Source organism: Schistocerca gregaria, chromosome 2 (assembly GCF_023897955.1).
Source record: "Schistocerca gregaria isolate iqSchGreg1 chromosome 2, iqSchGreg1.2, whole genome shotgun sequence".
NCBI classification, from domain to species: Eukaryota; Metazoa; Arthropoda; class Insecta; order Orthoptera; family Acrididae; genus Schistocerca; species Schistocerca gregaria.
In genome coordinates this window covers 638,400,396-638,418,464 of record NC_064921.1, presented here as the reverse complement: position 1 = coordinate 638,418,464, position 18,069 = coordinate 638,400,396, and the positions used below count along the sequence as shown (strand labels likewise).

At 43.3% G+C, this 18,069-nt stretch overlaps 1 protein-coding gene across 2 annotated transcripts in view; it reads left to right on the top strand.

Moving 5' to 3' along the window:
* Positions 1–18,069, top strand: part of LOC126334679 (esterase FE4-like) — a 148,800-nt gene that overhangs the window by 47,502 nt on the left and 83,229 nt on the right. For both annotated transcript variants that reach the window (XM_049997155.1, XM_049997154.1), the window contains 2 exons: positions 1,707–1,872; positions 9,354–9,539. In XM_049997155.1, coding sequence (XP_049853112.1) covers positions 1,707–1,872; positions 9,354–9,539 — 352 coding nt within the window. The remainder of the gene's footprint in view (positions 1–1,706; positions 1,873–9,353; positions 9,540–18,069) is intronic.

Sequence of the window (18,069 nt, the reverse complement as noted above, 5' to 3'; positions counted from 1 at the left end):
TTTTCAAATTAAGATCTCTTGTTGCTTAATTATTAAAGTTAATGATCATGTAAGTAGTTCCATAAATGTTTCTTATCAAAACCTACAATTCAAGTACTCAGTTTATTTGGTGGGATGAATATTTTATACATTTAAATTATTTAGTATACAGTATATTAGTTATGTTCCAAACTGTATCTTCTCACATCTCATTTCCAAATCATATCTTTTTATCATTAGATTCATAATAAAATTCTCTTTTATTTGGCACCTAGTGTGTCCTTTTGCTTGACACCTCATGCTTCCTTGTGCTGAGTGTGGTTCATGCTGCCCATGTGCAAATAAATACAATGCAACTTGGAAACTTTAACATCTACCGGAAGCCAGCATCATGATCGGGTCACAGAAAACACCCACGGAGCTGCACTACTTCAGCCACTGGCCAGTGTCACCCAGCCACCACCAGCCAGTTGCATGTACTCTGCCCATACTCAGTTCACACGCATAACTTAATGCTGCACTCAACCAAACAGAATCCCAATACAAAAATATGACTCAATGTGTACTGACAATGACTGTACAAATGTTTGAGTATCATGTAAAAATCTGAAGTAAATGAGTTAAGAACTTTTGAGATTTTGGTAATAAGATTTCCTTTTTATATATTGGTATAGATGAGTAGCATAGGTCCTGATACTGACCTACTCCACATTTCGCTTCCGTACAATCTGAGCACACATTTTTCTCTATGTAGTTTGTCACCCTGATCCTTTTCTCCAGGATGATGATAGCCTTCCTCTTCTTCTTCATGCTAGCGCTCACATTTGAATTATTTCTGATAAACTGCTTTACTCCTTTCTCATCACATGTGCCTTTGTATAGTAGCAGAACCTTGCTCCTTTTTACGCATTTTGGAAATACTCCTTCATCCATTACTAAATTTACTCATTTTCATCAGCTGCAGTAGAGGTTGGATTGTTAGACACTTTGAAAACATGCTGCTTTTTGTGCTGAATTATGTGATTCCAGATGTCCAATGAATGCAACCCCTTACACAACAGTAACTCTGAAACTTGGTTAAGATGAGCTTGTAACATCTTTTGTTTTTCACAGATTGTCATTGACAAGTTGTAACCCTGTCTCCAGCCCCTGGTAGTACGGATCTTTCTAGGACTGCAGTTATTATGCTGTGTTACTGGCTACAATTGACACATGATTCCTTGTAGATACATTACACACATTACCCTGCATAGATACACCAAAAAATTGGGCAATATCATTCATCTTGTAGTGATGGGTGTGTCCTAACACAACAGCTCCTTTGTCATTCTGTCGCAGCCCCATATTGGCTCAACTCACTGTGCTGATTCTGTACTTGCAACACACATACATACACACACACACACACACACACACACACACACACACACACACACACACACACACACACACACACACACACACACACAAAACACACACACCAGTGATAGTGTCTAATGACTACCTAGTGCCAACTCTGTGCTGTAGGCAGTAATCTAAACTGACCAGGAGTTATCTTGTGTAAGTGATTAATACATCGTCTGGTGAGTTTAATTACATTGATGTTAACTTAGACACTCCTATTCACTTGAATAGACTATACCATAAATAAAGCTGAAACAGGCACAACTTTATGTAAAATCTCGGTGACAGAAAACAGCTTTACAATGTTAACTGCGGTATTTCAGGTGCCAAGCGGAGATGATGACAGCACAACAAAGCTGCCAGTGATGGTGTGGCTACATGGGGGTGGATTCGTCGAAGGCTCTGGCACGGCGGCTGCTCATGGTCCTGACTTCTTGGTTGACAGTGGCGTCATACTCGTCACCGTCAACTACCGGCTCGGTGTCCTCGGTCAGGCCCATTGCGCTTTCCTTGGCTCTTGCTCCAATTCTGTCCCTTCCCTCTAAACCACACCCTACAAAATCACTTTTCCTTTCCAGAATGCATTTGCTGTTTGAAAAACTTCCTGTCAGATTAAAACTGAGTGTCAGACCAGGGCTCAAACCCAGAACTTCATCTTTCATGAACAATGCTCTTCCTCACTGAGCTCTGAGTGTCAATGCAACATGGTTTGCAGGAGAACTTATGAGGTGTTTGGAAACCAGGAGAGATGTACTGGCAGAACTGAAGCTATGAATGTGGGTTTTGAATCGTGCCCAGTGCCTCAATCGCTAAGAACACTGCCTACATAAGGCAAAGGTGTAGGTTTGAGTCCTGGCCTGATATAAAGATGCAATCTGTCAGGAAGGTACATATGTTCCATTGTTGGCTAGTGTTAATGAATTATCTCAATAGATTATCATCTTTAAGCTATGCTCCACAGATCTTTTATTAAAGACATTTTATCTGTAATGAGCATGAAGCTCTTGCGTTCTGTGCAAATACCATTGACAGTACACCATCAACTGGCAAAGTTTCAAATTTTAAAATTGTGTATAACAGGTCTATAATTTTAAAATATGTATCCGCTTGGTGCTGTGCAAGTATGTGAGCCTGGTGTGTAGCATGAGATGATCTAGACTAGAAAACAGCTGTGTTGTGTACTGAAAATTTAATTATTATTCTCTCTTAGGTTCCTTTGGTTTTTTCTTAGTCACTTCAGCACAATACCGAAACTATTCTTTCAAGAATTCTTCCATATCTACATCCATACTCTGCAAATCACTGTGATGTGCATGGCAGAGGGCACTTCCCATTGTACCAGTCAGCCCTTCTTTCCCTTCCCTTCATGTATGGAGAGCAGGATGAATGACCGTTTAAATGCCTCTGTATGTGCTGCAATTTATCTAATTTGTTCCTTGTGTTCCCTACATGAGAAATGTATAGGAGATTGCACAAGATTCTTAGATTCATCATTGAGTGGTTCTTGAAACACTGCATGTAGGCTTCCTCAGGATAGTTTGCATCTACTCAGCCGTCTGCCAGTTCAGTTTCTTCAACATATGTGACAGACTTCCATGGTTCAGACAGACCTGTGATCATTTATGTCGTGGTTATCTGTATACATTCAGTACCTCCTGTTAGTCCTACTTGGTGCAGATTCCGTAAATGTGGTCAACATTTTGGGATGGGTCACACGGGTGTTCTTAAACAATCTCCTTTACAGGCTTATCTTGTGTTCTACCAATGAACTGAAGGCTGCCCCCCTGCTTAACCTAAGCCTATGTGACTGTTCCATTTCATGTAGCATGTGGATGAGTTGAGTGATTTCAATGGTGTCTCACTTGTATTGCATTCACAGGATACACTTTTTTTTTTTTTTTTTTTAAATGCGCAGTTTCATATGTCTGCATATTTAAAGCAAGCTACCATTCTTTGCGTCACTTTATAATCTTACAGAGATCTGAAAATATTTTTGCAAACTTTTTCAGGCAATATTTCATTATAGGTAAGTGCATCATATGCAAAACATCTGAGATTACTGTAAGTACTGTCTGCAATATGAATAGCACGGTTCCCAATGAACTTCCCTGGTGCACACCTGAAGTTAATTTTACATTTGCCGATATCTCTCCATCGCAGAGAACTGCTACATCCTCCCAACTACGAAATACTCAAATCAGTCACAAATTTTGTGATACTCCATATGATAATGCTTCCATTAGCAAGCCTATGTGTGGTACTGAGTAGAATGCTTTTCAGAAATGAAAGATAGTACATATCTCTAACTGCCTTGATCCAGGGCATTCAGTATGTCATGTGAGGAAAGTGCAAGTTGAGTTTCACATTATTGATGCTTTTGGTATCCATGCTGGGTGACAAGAAGGTGATTCTGTTAAAGATAATTCATTATCTTGTAGCTCAGAATACATTAACAGATTCTACAGCAAATGTATGTAAAGGATACTAGATGGTGGTTTTGTGGGTCAGTTTTGCTACCCTTCTTGTAGATGACTGTCACCTGTGCTTTCTTCCAACTACTGGGCATAGTTTTTTGTTTGAGTGATCTGTGGTATATTATCATTAAAACAGAAACTAACTTAGTCACAAATTCTAACTAGGCAACAAATTCAGTATGGAATATGATAGGAATTCCATCAGGCCTGGTACTATGTTCAGTTTTTGCAATTTCATCTATTTTTTAACACCAAAGGCAGTGATAGCTATAAAATTCATCTTTGCAGTGGTGCAAGAATTGAGAGCAATAGACTCAAATTTTCCTTTGTGAAGGACCATTTGAAAACAAAGTGAAGCATCTTTGCTTTTGCTATGCTACCCTTAGTTTGATGGATTCGACCATTGGTGCCTGGACACTAACTTTGGTACTGCAAATAGCCTATATATATATGACCAGAATTTCTATGGGTTTTTTAGTTAGAGATCATTTGATTAATTTTTAATACTTGTCTGCACTCCATGCACAGTCAGCTGTCTGGGGGTATCAGTGTCTGATGCATAGTGTGCATATTTAAAGTAACCCTACTGTTCTCAACCTTAGGGTGCAAGTCTAGGAAGTGACATAATAGCTTTTAACAGAATTTTTGAAGTATCTGGTTCAGTCTTTCCACTCAGCTCAGAACCTGGGGGGCCACAATCAGTTCTGGGGACAACATTGCAAGTTGTTACCTTTGTTAAAACTCCATGAGGAAGTCTGGTCTTTTTAACCTTCTCTCTCTGTCACTGGAATGGTTCCATTGTTTTAACATATGCCACAATCTTCAGTTGGTAACAATCTGTTCCCTCAGTGGCTGCAGAATAGCTTCTTAAACATGCTGAATAAGCCACTCAGGCTTAAACACTGAGTGCACTTGATGTTCCTTGCCATCCACTAATGGCACTTCCCTAAAAGCTGCCATCATTCACCACACACTTGAACTCGCAATGATTTATATATAGACCCCAACCCTTTGTCACTTGTCTCCTCATGACACAGGACACAGCAATTTTTTCAGCAGGTGAAATGAGTCACACTGATTCAGTTTGTTTCAGTGGAAGGTAGAACCTCAAACTTAGGGGGACAGGCAAAACACCCTGTGTTCTCCCTGGTTTCTGACTTCCCTGTACAACGCACTTAGCTCTAGCATTGACATGCCATTCACTCAAGTGGATGAATAGTGCAGTGCCTCGAATTTCGGGGTAAATTCTAGACACACTCATATTTCCACAATCTCGAACACGCGTTATTTTAAAGATGAGTGTGTGAAAGTGGAACTGTGTCTACTGTGCCACAATTATTTGTGTGCAGGACTGCCATGTATCGGACGGTTGATTGGCACAGGAGGGTAACCACAGCGCTCGCCTCAAAAGTTACATGCCCAGCACAAGGACCAAATGCAACATACACTGTTATGGTGCTACATCAGTCATTATTGACAATGGTTGAATGTTGTTAAAGAAAAGAAAAGACACTTAATTATTCACTTTCTTTCGTGGGGTCTGGATGGTGGACCTGCTAGAGCTTTCTAGATTGCATTTGTTATAAAGTATGTAAGAGTATCTGCAGGGGCAATTGTTGGGCTTACACAAAATGAACCATTTATATGGTGTTTTGTTTGTGGAAGTGAAAATATAGTGAGTAAACAAAATTCCTCCAAAACAGCATCTTAACTTCAGAGAAGAAGTTGGGCAGACAATCGCAACCGGCTATCCTGTTAAGACGATCGACGAAACAACTCCACATAAGCTCAATAATAAAGGGGGAGCGTGAGTCTGGCACACCAGCACCACACTGCTCTCTCTAGTCGCCGGAAACCCTAGCTTTGACATGCCACTCACTCAAGTATATGAGTAGCAGAACATCATGTACAGAAGACAGGCAGAAGACAGTACTTAAGTTACTTTTGGTATCTTGGTAAATGACTCTTAAAGAGCCCTCCAAACACAGGCATTCACAGGAACTACTGTCATCCTTCTAAAAGCTAATTGGACTTCAATCTCTAATAATGTTATTACTGGGTAATATTAAACAGCAACAAACAAATAAAACTGGATATATACGGTATTTACTCGAATCTAAGCCGCACTTTTTTCCGATTTTTGTAACCCAAAAAACCGCCTGCGGCTTAGAATCGAGTACAAAGTAAGCGGAAGTTTTGAAAAATGTTGGTAGGTGCCACCACAACTAACTTGTACCATCGAATATATGTAGCGCTACACAGGCATGCTTTGAAGGCACAAAGATAAATACTGGCGCCAAAACCTCTGCATCAGTAAATAAATTAAAAAGAAAGGTAGAAGACGAGCTTTCTTCTCTGCCCCGAGTTTCGACCACTGCATTTTCATACATTATCCAACGAAGTAAATAGAAATTCCATGTTGTTAGTATTCGAATGTAGCAGCCTTTTATATATTCGTTGCAACAATAATAATTTTCTTTGCACAAGGCTTTAGGATTGTTGCGCGAGTTGAAATCTTATGGAGCCTCCACCATATCACGTAGCATCAATTATTACTTCGTGGAAGTTTGTGAAGTGCTTGTTGGTGTTAGTGAACCATAATGAAGCGCTTTCATTATAGTGCCGAATTCAGGAGGGGAGTTATTTCTTTTGCGGGAGCAAAGTTCCAATCGTGCTGCAGGTCTGCGATACGGGATTGATAAGAGCAACGTCAGGCGATGGCGACTGCAGAGACACAAATTATTTGAAAGTTCAAGTTGCAGGAAAGCGTTTAGTGGGCCAAAGTGTGGCCGATATCATGCACTAGACGTGATTTTAAATGAATTTGTTAAGCAACAGTGTCAGAAATTCCTGCCTGTGAACGCCGAAATTTTAAAAATTAAGCCACATGAAATAGCTAGAGAGCAAAAAATCGAAAATTTTAAGGCTACTCGCAGCTAAATTGATCTGTGTATGAAGCGCTGGGGTTTGTCACTTCGGAGGCGAACTTCAGTTGTACAGAAGCTGCCGAGAAGAAAAACTTGTAGAATTTCAGCGCTTCATAATCAGGCGGCGTACAGAAAGTCTTGGTCAGATAGGAAATGCCGACCATACTCCTATATTTTGACATGCCGTAAAATTATACGGTTGACTCCAAAGGAAAGAAAGACATAATGTTCTTACATCAGGGGGCGAAAAACAGCGGATTTCCGCCATGCTGGCGTGCACAGTAAATGGACGTAAATTATCCCCATTCATAGTTTTCAAGAGAGAGACTTCAGCGAAATCGGAAGTGTTTCCAAAAACTGTAATTATACGAGCAAACGAAACTGGGTGGCTTTCGGAGGACATGATGCTGGAATATATTTACGCGCGTGTGGAATCGACGTCCTGGTGCAATGCTTGGTTTACGCAGTCTGTTAGTATTAGATGTGTACGCAGGCCATACAACACCTGAAGTAAAACGAAAATTAGGGGAAAGCAAAACGGACTTGGCAGTATTTCCAGGCGGGATGACGTCAATTCTGCAACCACTTAACGTCTGTTTGAATAAACCATTTAAGGACAAGCTTAAACGCATGGATTTCGAAAAGCGACAGACGACTGACACGAACAGGACATGTAAAACGCGAAAGTTTGTCGCAAGTGTGCCAATGGATTTAACGATGCATGGAAGTGTGTTCTAAATCAGACTGCGCAACAAGCATTTAAAAAATGTTAGATATCCAATGCACTAGATGCTACGGAGGTCGATGCTCTGTATGAAGAAATGAGCAACAAAGAATAGAGTGATAGTGATTCAGAATCATAACTGATATTTTAAACATTTCGTATAAGATGTATTGCAAACCTAATAAAATTTTGTTTTAACTTTCAGCGTTTAACTTTTAAGTTATTTTCATTCTTTTTTTTTTTTTTTTATAAGGGTTGCTACTCTGCATAGAAAAGCGTGGAGAGCTGCATCAAACCAGTCTACGGACAGAAGACAGCAACCACACACACTGCTTGTTTTGCAACTCAAACTGCCATTTCCTGCTGCTAGTTATTTTATTTATCCCATATGCGCTTCTATAACAAAACTGTATCATTTTAAATCCCACTGATGATGCCTTAGAACAGGAGAAGGCGATCCGCGTATGGGGTAAATAAAATAACTACCAGCAGGAGAAGGCAGTTTGATTTGCTTGCTGCGGAGGATGGCCACACAAACTTGTTAACACACTCTGCATTTGAAGTCATCACCAAAAATCTACTACGCAAATCCGACTGGCAAGCCTGTTTTGGATGTATGTCAATATGGTCAACTCTACGTTCTGATTTTTTTTCCCTAACTGTGACAAGAGATGGCTGCTAATGGGAACTTTTATGAATTTTGAATCACATGCAGTATTCTCTGCACCATAATAATAATACGAATGTAAACATTATGAAACGTATTCTTTCGTGTTTGCTGCTATCTCATTTAAATCCTGTCTGCCGAATAAACTACGAAACTTGAGTGAGACAACAGCAAACGCGGAAGAATATACATATCCTGTCATGTTTATATTCGTATTATGCTGAATAGTTATAGTCAGAAATGAAACACGGCAACTGATTAGATTTTTAAATATAAGATAATTCTAATTTTTGTGCTGAATGTAATGAACTATAGAGGAGTCTGCAAACATTTTCAAACGGAGAAAAATTTTCTCTAAGCTGTCGTTCAGAACACCTTCGATCACATGCAGTCTATTATTTGGTTCTTGTTATCGAAGAAAGCAGCAGTATCAGAATGTCAGGTGCGGCATACATCCGGGAAAAATTTTTTTGCTTGATTTAGAGTCTCATTTTTCAGGTGCGGCTTGGATTCGAGTAAATACAGTACTGTATATAGTAGTTTGTCTGTGCAGTGTGTTACTCTCAATTGCATGCATAAAGTTGTTGCAGTTCTTGTGCAATTATTTTCTCATCCAGATGGAAATGTTAAGAGTGCTACATTTCTTGGATGTTGTTAGATGCCTTGACTGACAGTATACAACAAATCAACAGAACTGTTGCTCCCTATGGTCACGGTAAAAGACTCCAGGAGTTCTGTGTTTATGGTAAAACATGGAGTGCAAGTGGTCTTTTGAAATTTGTCATTGTTTCTATGACAAAGCTGCACCCAGAAGGCTTAGTAATTCTCATTACATTAGAAAAGTCTTAAACAGTACATACCAAGTTGCAGTCATGAGAAAGCACATCAAGTTACAAAATACTTGCAACATTTGTTAATCAGTTTTAAAACTGGAAGACTGTGAGACTTATGGACGAAATTTCAAATTGCTAATGAATTCTGTATATGAATGATTGGAGTAAGGTACTGTGACAGTTACAGCACACATCTAATACTAAGAAATTAAATACCTTCTACCTAAATGTAACAGTGCTGGACACTGGAGAATTGAATTTATTTACGGTACTGAAGGAAAGTTTGTTATACTTAATAGTAATAGGCTTTTTGCTGTTGTTTTATCTGTATTGTTTTAATTCAAGGTTTCCTGACCACTGGAGACTCTGTGGTACCTGGAAACATGGGCCTCAAGGATCAGGTTGCAGCCTTGCGTTGGGTAAAGGAGAACATCATTAATTTTGGCGGTGATCCCAGAAATGTAATTTTGTCTGGTGTTAGTGCTGGAGCTTCATCTGCTTTCATGCATATGATGTCACCCCTATCAAAAGGTACCATGTGATTATCTTTATCTCTTGCTGTTTAAGTTTACTGTGATCAAGCAAATGAAAGTAAAAAAGGCATAATGCAGCTCAGGAGTTGCTATCTAAATAATTTGAAAATAAATAAAACAATTGAAACAATGTTGTGTACTGTAAAGAAGATACAGAAAAATTCTTTACAGGAAATTACCTATTGTCCATATATTACCAAACATGTATTATAATTTAATTGGATAAATTGTTTTCAAATATCTACTATAATAGACTTTGATGTATGAAATTGTTTTGCTAGTTGTGCTGGATGTTTATTGAAATGCCATTTAGGGGTCTCTAAAACTCATTGCATCACTTGCATCTGTATTTAAAATTTGTATAGCAGCTGGTACAATGTATCTTCCAACCTTAACTTCATTAATTTATGACTCAACCTCTGATGAAAATATAGCTAGATTGGAACTGTCAGATTTTCTTTTTGTTCATGCTTCATTTTTAATTATTATTTGAATACTGACTGACAAAGGTCACATTAAGTTGTTAATTTCTCCTCTTCCTTTGATTTTTTTAGTTTTTCCAATCTTTCATCCTATCTTCAAACACTGGTGCTCTTTTTCTTCCATTCACACTGTTAATATCTTGTTGGTTATTCTGCCTTTGAGGCATACTAAACACAGTTGTTTTTCCTGTATTTTACTCTACAGCAACAACATTTTGTCAAGTAATTTTTGATTTCTTGGTTGCAAGCTGTGAACATTTTGTTTTTGTAGAAATACTTGAAAAGATAATTTCTTTTTGTAAATAAGTTTTAAAAACTATTTTTTGCATCTTTTAGTTTCAGTTTAACGGTACTTTTCTATTTATAGTGAACTTTCACATTTATAATTCAGTCAGTTATTCACACACTTATAAAGGTTTTGAGTCCATAACTTTCATTATAAACAGTTATTATTATATCTAATGGAAACAAGTAGACCTGACCTCTTTGAGGATGTCGACTTTGAAACCATCAGTGACCATAAGCTAGTTACAACCTATAGCAGCAATAATTACCAAAGTATGAAGATCAACTAAAATAAGAAGAAACATTTATAAATCCAGTAAATTACATAACAAGATGGTACAGTCAGATCACAACAATTAACTTGAAACAGTTAGCCTTAGGCAGCAGCATGTACAATAATTGTGGTAAAGCTTAGAATAATAGTTACAAAGGATATTCTAAAGTATACATTCACCGTAAAGAAACTTCGAAAAACAGCAACTACTGCAGAGACGTAGGACTATAGAGACAGTTGCTAAAGAAAACACATCTGGCAGTCAAAAAGGCAATTCAGGAAGCCTCCGGTGACTACTGTAGCAAAATCTTATCAAAAGACTCCCACAAAGAACTGGTCATTCTTACATGCAATAAGGATAGCAGACATGATCCACAAAACTATTGTCCGAAAATGCTCATGTCTATCTGGTGTGAAATTGTAAAAGACATTTGGAGGTCAAGAATAATGAGGTATCTCAAACAGAATTCTGGAAACATTGGTTGTGCAAAATCCAATTCATGCTTTTCTCATATAACCTGAAAGCAACCGGGTAGTTGCAGCATTTCATTGTGTACAAAAATGCATTTGACTCAATATCACACTAATGCTTATTAATAGTATGGATTATCAAATGAAATTTGTGACATAACTAAAGATGTATTGAAAGGGAGGACATATCACATATTCTTCAATGGAGAGTCATTATCATGTGTAAAAATACTGTAAGAATATGCCAGAAAATAGGTTGACACCCATAGTGCTCCTACTGTATATAAACAATGTGGCAGATGCTATTAATATTAATGTCAAACAATGGAAAACCCAAGATGGAATGTAACAATATTAGAGAAGGGAAGTTGCTACTCACCATACATCAGAGATGTTGAGTCGCGATAGGCACAACAAAAAGATTCACACAATTATAGCTTTCAGCCATTAAGTCCTCTGACAGTAATACACACATTCATTCGCGCGCCTGCCATCGCACGCACATCTGCAGTCTCAGATAACTGAAACCACACTGCGAGCAGCAGCACCAGTGCATTATGGGAGTGGCGACTGGGTGGGGGTAAGGAGGAGGCTGGGATGGGGAGGGGGAGGAATAGTATGGTGGGGGTGGCAGACAGTGAAGTGCAGCAGTTTAGATGGAGGGCAGGAGAGAGGGTGAGGGGGGGGGGGGGCAAAGTAGTGGAAAGGAGAGAAATAAAAAGAAATTAAAAGACTGGGCATGGCAGTGAAATGAGGGCTGTGTAGTGCTCGAATGGGAACAGCAATGGGGCTGGATGGGCGAGGACAATGACTAACAAAGGTTGAGAACGTTACGGGAACGTAGGATGTACTGCAGGGAAAGTTTCCACCTGCTCAATTCAGAAAAGCTGATGTTGGTTGGAAGGATCCATATGGCACAGACTGTGAAGCAGTCATTGAGATGAGGGATATCATGTTTGGTGGTATGTTCAACAACAGGGTGGTCCACTTGTTCTTTGGCCACAGTTTGTCGGTGGCTGTTCATGCAGACATCCAGCTTGTTTGTTGTTATGCCCACATAGAATGTAGCACAGTGGTTGCAGCTTAGCCTGTAGATCAAATAACTAGTTTCACGGGTAGCCTGCCTTTGATGGGATAGGTGATGTTTGTGACCAGGCTGGATTAGGTGGTGGTATGATGATGTATGGGACAGGTCTTGAATCTAGGTCTATTACAGAGGTATGAGCCATGAGGTAAAGGATTGAGAGCGGGGGTTGTGTAAAGATGGAAGAGTATATTGTGAAGGTTCGGTGGACGTCGGAATACCACTGTAGGAGGGATGGGAAGGATAGTGGGCAGGACATTTCTCATTTCAGAGCACGATGAGAGGCAATCGAAACCCTGGCGGAGAATGTAATTTTGAGAGGGACTGCTCATCACTGCAGATGATACATCTACAGGTGGATAGTTATATGGAAGGGACTTTTGGTATGGAATAGGTTGCAGCTGTCGAAGTGGAGGTATTGCTGGTGGTTAGTAGGTTTGATATGGATAGAGATACTGATGTAGCCATCTCTGAGGTGGAGATCAAAATCTAGGAAGGTGGCTTGTTGGGTTGAGTAGGACCAGGTGAAGCGAATGGGGAGAAGTTGTTGAGGTTCTGGAGGAATTTGGATAGGGTCTCCTCACCTTCAGTCCAGATACCAAAGATGTCATCAATGAATTAAACCAGGTGAGGGGTTTAGGATTCTGGGTTTTTAGGAAGGATTCCTCCAGATGGTCCATGAATAGGCTGGCATAGGATGGTGCCATGTGGGTACCCCAGATCTGTTTGTAGATAATGCATTTCCAGACGTAATTTTTCGCATTTTTTGCACCACTATGGATCCTTGATCCTTCCATCTGTGTCAATACAGAAAAGTTTCCTTATCCATAGCCAGATCCCAGCCCCACATACTATTCCTGCATTGTTGCTTGGCTCGTGAAATCTCCCCCCCCTCCCCCCCCCCCCCCCCCCAATGGCCTTATCAAATTACCCATCTGTGGTTTCCACCCCTCCTTCCACAATGACCTCCACCTGTTCAGATTCCACCCATCCTTAGACCTCACCAACATAGTCTTGCAAAACCATATCAACCACACCCAATCCTCTTGTAGTACCTTCTCTCCACCCGCAAAATTCTTCTGCTATGTAATCCCAAATTCCTGGAACCCATAATGCACATTGAAACTCTTGCCCTGCAGGAAATTGAGAAACATGCACAATGCCACCTCAAAAAATCTCTCCATCCTGCTCATTTCCTATTACTGCCTCGGAGTACCACTGTCCACCCCCTCTACAACAACCTCCAAACCTCCCCCATGTCCTCTCATAGCTGACAAACATTGTCTAAAACTCCCTCCCACCACCACCACCCCCCCAGGGGGCTCGCGGTCCTTTCGTGAGTACGTGCGTGGCGAGCACGGGGCCCCGAGCTATTGCAGCCTTCCTTCTTTTTCCGGGCTGCATTTCCTTTCCCTTCCCCTCCTTTCCTGTCCTTCATCCTTCCCTCCGACCTCTCCTCTCCCTCTCTTGGTGTCCCTACTTATGGTGTCCTTCCTTATGTTGGCCCTGCTATTCTCCTGGTTCTGTTGACCTTGCAATTCGGCCTTGTTCTGTAATTCCTTCATCCTTTTGGTATTCTCTGGTCCCCTCTGGGGTTTGACCTCCATCACTAAATTTTCTTCCGTAGTGTGAGCCATTTGGGGAAGAGCACCTTACCTAGTGTCTCCGGCGTGTGCCATCATCGATTCCATCGTTTCCTTTACGTCGTTGTTTGACGCTAGGGTCCATAGCCAGCACGGTAGCCAGCCCGTGTGGTGGGGTCGCTATGTACCCTTTTGGTTGAGCCCCCTGAAAACACAGGGATCACACGTCTGATACCTGAGCTGTGACCTCCTCATGTAAGCCTAGGAGTGGTTGCTTGTCGTCCTGGAGCATCGGAACTCCCAGCAATGGCCGCCGTGCCAGACGGCCCTTGCTGTGGCTGGGTGGCGCCCATGAGGAGAGCCCCTGATCGGAGTGGGTGGTATCAGGGCGGACACTATGCTCATGAAACGCATAAGAGTCCACAACTCTGGCCGTTCTCCGGCAGTCTCTTTGACTGGAAAAGATTCTTCACGTGCTGCTTCCTCTGCCCCTTCCGCCTTCCCTTCCGTGGCTACCCCCTGGGAGGAGGCCCAGGCTCGTCGGCTGGGGGCGAAACCTTTCCCTCGCTATCTGGTTTGCGCCAGAACTGATGGGGATACTTTTACTCATACGAAACCTATGTTTTTTGTTGAACACATCGAAGACAAGTTTGGCGAGGTGGACTCTATCAGCAAGATGCGGTCTGGGTCGCTGTTGATTAAAACCGCTTCAGCTACCCAGTCTGCAGCTCTCCGTGCCTGTACCCATCTTGGTACGATTCCTGTGTCAATTACCCCACACCAGTCCTTGAACATGGTGCAAGGTGTAATTTTCCATAGAGACCTCCTCCTTCAATCTGATGAGGAACTTCGGGACAATCTAAGCCGGCGGGGGGTTCACTTTGTTCGGCGGGTTCAGAGGGGTCCGAAGGACAACCGCGTTGACACTGGTGCCTTTATCTTGGCCTTTGAAGGGGACACCCTCCCTGAGAAGGTCAAGATTATGGTCTATCGGTGTGACGTGAAGCCATACATCCCACCACCTATGCGATGTTTCAAGTGTTTGCGTTTTGGCCACATGTCTTCGCGCTGTTCGCAGGCCCCCCTCTGTGGTGACTGTGGACATCCGTTCCATGAGGGAAGTTCCTGTGTTCCCCCTCCTGTGTGCGTAAATTGTCGTGGAAATCATTCTTCATGGTCACTGGATTGCCCAGTGTATCAGAAAGAGAAAAAGATACAGGAGTATAAGACTCTTGATCGTCTCACCTATACTGAGGCCCGTAAAAAGTATACACGCCTTCATCCAGTGACCCTGACAACTAGTTATGCTTCAGCAGTATCTTCACCCCCTCCTCCTCATTCCTTACCCCAGTCCCGAACCCCTTTCCTCCCCCCTCCCCCTGCGGTTCCCACACCATCCCCCCCGGGCACCGCTTCCTCTCCCCGGCTGGAGAAGTGTCCTGCTTCTTCGGCGTCTGCCGGTCATGGGCGCCCCTCGCGGGATCCCCCTTCCCGGCACCTTCCAGGCCAAAGGTCTGCTGCCACGCGGCCACCACGAGAACCACGGTCTGCGGGCCCTCAGATCGCCCGCTCTCTTTCTGTTCCCGATCTTGCTGTGGCTGGCTCCATTTTGTTGCACAGCCCTCCACGATCCCAAACAGAAAGAAAGAAGAAGCACAAGTCCCGGGACAAGGAGTCTCTGGTATCGCCAGAGGTCTCGTCCCCATCTTCACAACCTAACTCTGACCTGTTATTCATGGATGTCGCCCCCTCCTTGTCGGTGACGGGTGGTGACCCACCGGCATGACTGACATTAGCCTGTTCACCCCCCAATTGACTCATCGTTCTTTGGCTATCCAATGGAACTGTAATGGCTATTACCGTCACCTACCGGAGTTGCAATCCCTTCTTTCGTTTTACTCTGCGGCTTGTGTGGTTCTACAAGAAACTCATTTTACTGGTGGTCACTCACCAACCCTCCGTGGCTTCCGTGCTTTCTGTCGAAATCGGGTCGGCCCCCTACGGGCGTCTGGCGGAGTTTGCACGTTGGTCCGAACGGACATTGCCAGCACGTGGATTCCTCTCCAAACTACATTGGAAGCAGTTGCTGTTAGGATCCACCTGGACTCTGGAGTCACAATTTGCAATCTGTATCTCCCTCCTGACAGAACTCCTACACCTGCCTCCTTAAGTGCCCTCCTTCAGCAACTTCCTCCTCCCTTCCTTATACTTGGCGATTTTAATGCACATCATCCCTTGTGGGGCAGTGCATTTCCATCTAGTCGGGGTCATCTCATTGACCAGTTTATTACCGACCACGACTTGTGCCTTCTTAACGATGGCTCCCCTACCCATTTCAGTGCCGGTCATGGTAGCTTTTCTGCCATTGATCTTTCTCTCTCTTCTCCCTCCCTCCTCCCTTCCCTAAAATGGTCACCGCACGACGACCTTTGCGATAGTGACCACTTCCCGTTGATTCTCTCGCTCCCTTCCCGCTCCCCCATGGACAGATCACCTCGTTGGTCCTTCCAACGTGCCAATTGGCCTCTGTATACTGCACAGGTCGTTTTTTCTCCCTCATTGTCGGATGGTATTGATGATGTCATACGTGACATGTCTGACGCGATTGTTCACGCTGCTAGCCTTGCTATCCCGCGCTCATCTGGACCATTTCGCCGCCGGCAGGTCCCTTGGTGGAGTTCGGACATTGCCGTTGCCATCCGTGATCGCCGTCGAGCTTTGCAACACCTTAAGAGGCATCCATCCGTTGCCAATCTTATTACCTTTAAACGCCTTCGCGCAAGGGCCCGTTACTTAATCAAACGGAGCAAACGGATGTGTTGGGAACGCTTTGTTTCTTCCCTCGGTTCTGCTGTCCCTCTGTCGCGGGTATGGGCTACACTTCGCTCTCTCCAAGGTTGCCATCGGCAGTCTACCCTCCCGGGTCTTCACCTCCCGGATGGCCTTTGCACGGACCCGTTGATTCTCGCGGAACACCTTGCGACCCATTTTGCAACAGCGTCGGCATCAGCCTCCTATCCGGCTGCTTTCCTTCCCCAGAAACAGCGGGCCGAAGCTTCCGCCTTATGTTTTACCCCCAGCCAGTCAGAATCATACAACGACGCTTTTACTGAATGGGAACTTCTTTCCGCACTCTCCTCTTCTCATGATACGGCCCCTGGCCCAGACTTCATTCATAACCAACTGCTTCAACATCTCAGTGCTCCACAACAGCGAAATCTTCTCCGGGTATTTAACCGTATTTGGCTCCAGGGTGACTTCCCTTCTCAATGGAGGGATAGCATCGTGGTTCCCGTCATTAAGCCCGGTAAGAACCCCCTGTTCGTCGACAGCTATCGGCCAATTAGTCTGACGAACGTTGTTTGTAAGTTACTTGAACGGATGGTAGCCCGTCAGCTCACTTGGGTCCTCGAATCTCGGCGTCTGTTGTCCCCTTACCAGTGTGGCTTCCGAGAGGGACGGTCTCCGATCGATCATTTACTTCGCTTGGAATCCGCAGTTCGGCAGGCCTTTTCCCAGCGCCGCCATTTGGTTGCTGTATTTTTCGACCTTCGCAAGGCCTATGATACGGCTTGGCGCCATCATATCTTACTTACACTTCATGAGTGGGGTCTTCGGGGCCCACTCCCGATTTTTATCCGCCAGTTCTTGTTTCATCGTTCGTTTAGGGTTAGGGTTGGTACAGTTTTAAGTTCTCCGCGAACCCAGGAGAATGGCATCCCTCAGGGTTCCGTATTGAGTGTACTTCTGTTCCTCATTGCTATAGATGGACTTGTGGCCTCCGTCGGTCCTTTGGTCACTCCTGCTCTGTATGTGGATGATTTCTGCATTTGGGTTAGTTCCTCTTCGATGGCCGCTGCAGAGCGTCAGCTCCAGGGTGCTATACGGCGTGCCTCTGCATGGACCATCTCACACGGATTTCAGTTTTCTCCTTTAAAATCGCGAGTGGTCCACTTTTGTCGCCGTGTGACAGTCCACCCCAATCCAGAGCTCTATCTCAATGCACAACGATTACCTGTGGTCCCACAGTTTCGTTTCCTTGGCCTTCTTTTCGACAACAAGCTCACTTGGCTGCCTCATATCAGACGCCTGAAGATAGGATGTTTCCGTAAACTAAACGTCCTTCGCTTCCTTGCCCACACCTCTTGGGGTGCTGACCGTTCCACTCTCCTCCACCTTTATCGGGCCTTAGTGTTGTCTCGCTTGGACTATGGTTGTCAAGTTTACGGTTCAGCTGCCCCTTCTACATTGCACCTCTTGGATCCGGTCCACCATCGTGGTATCCGTTTGGCCATCGGTGCCTTCCCGACTAGCCCTGTAGATAGTCTCCTGGTTGAGGCTGGGATCCC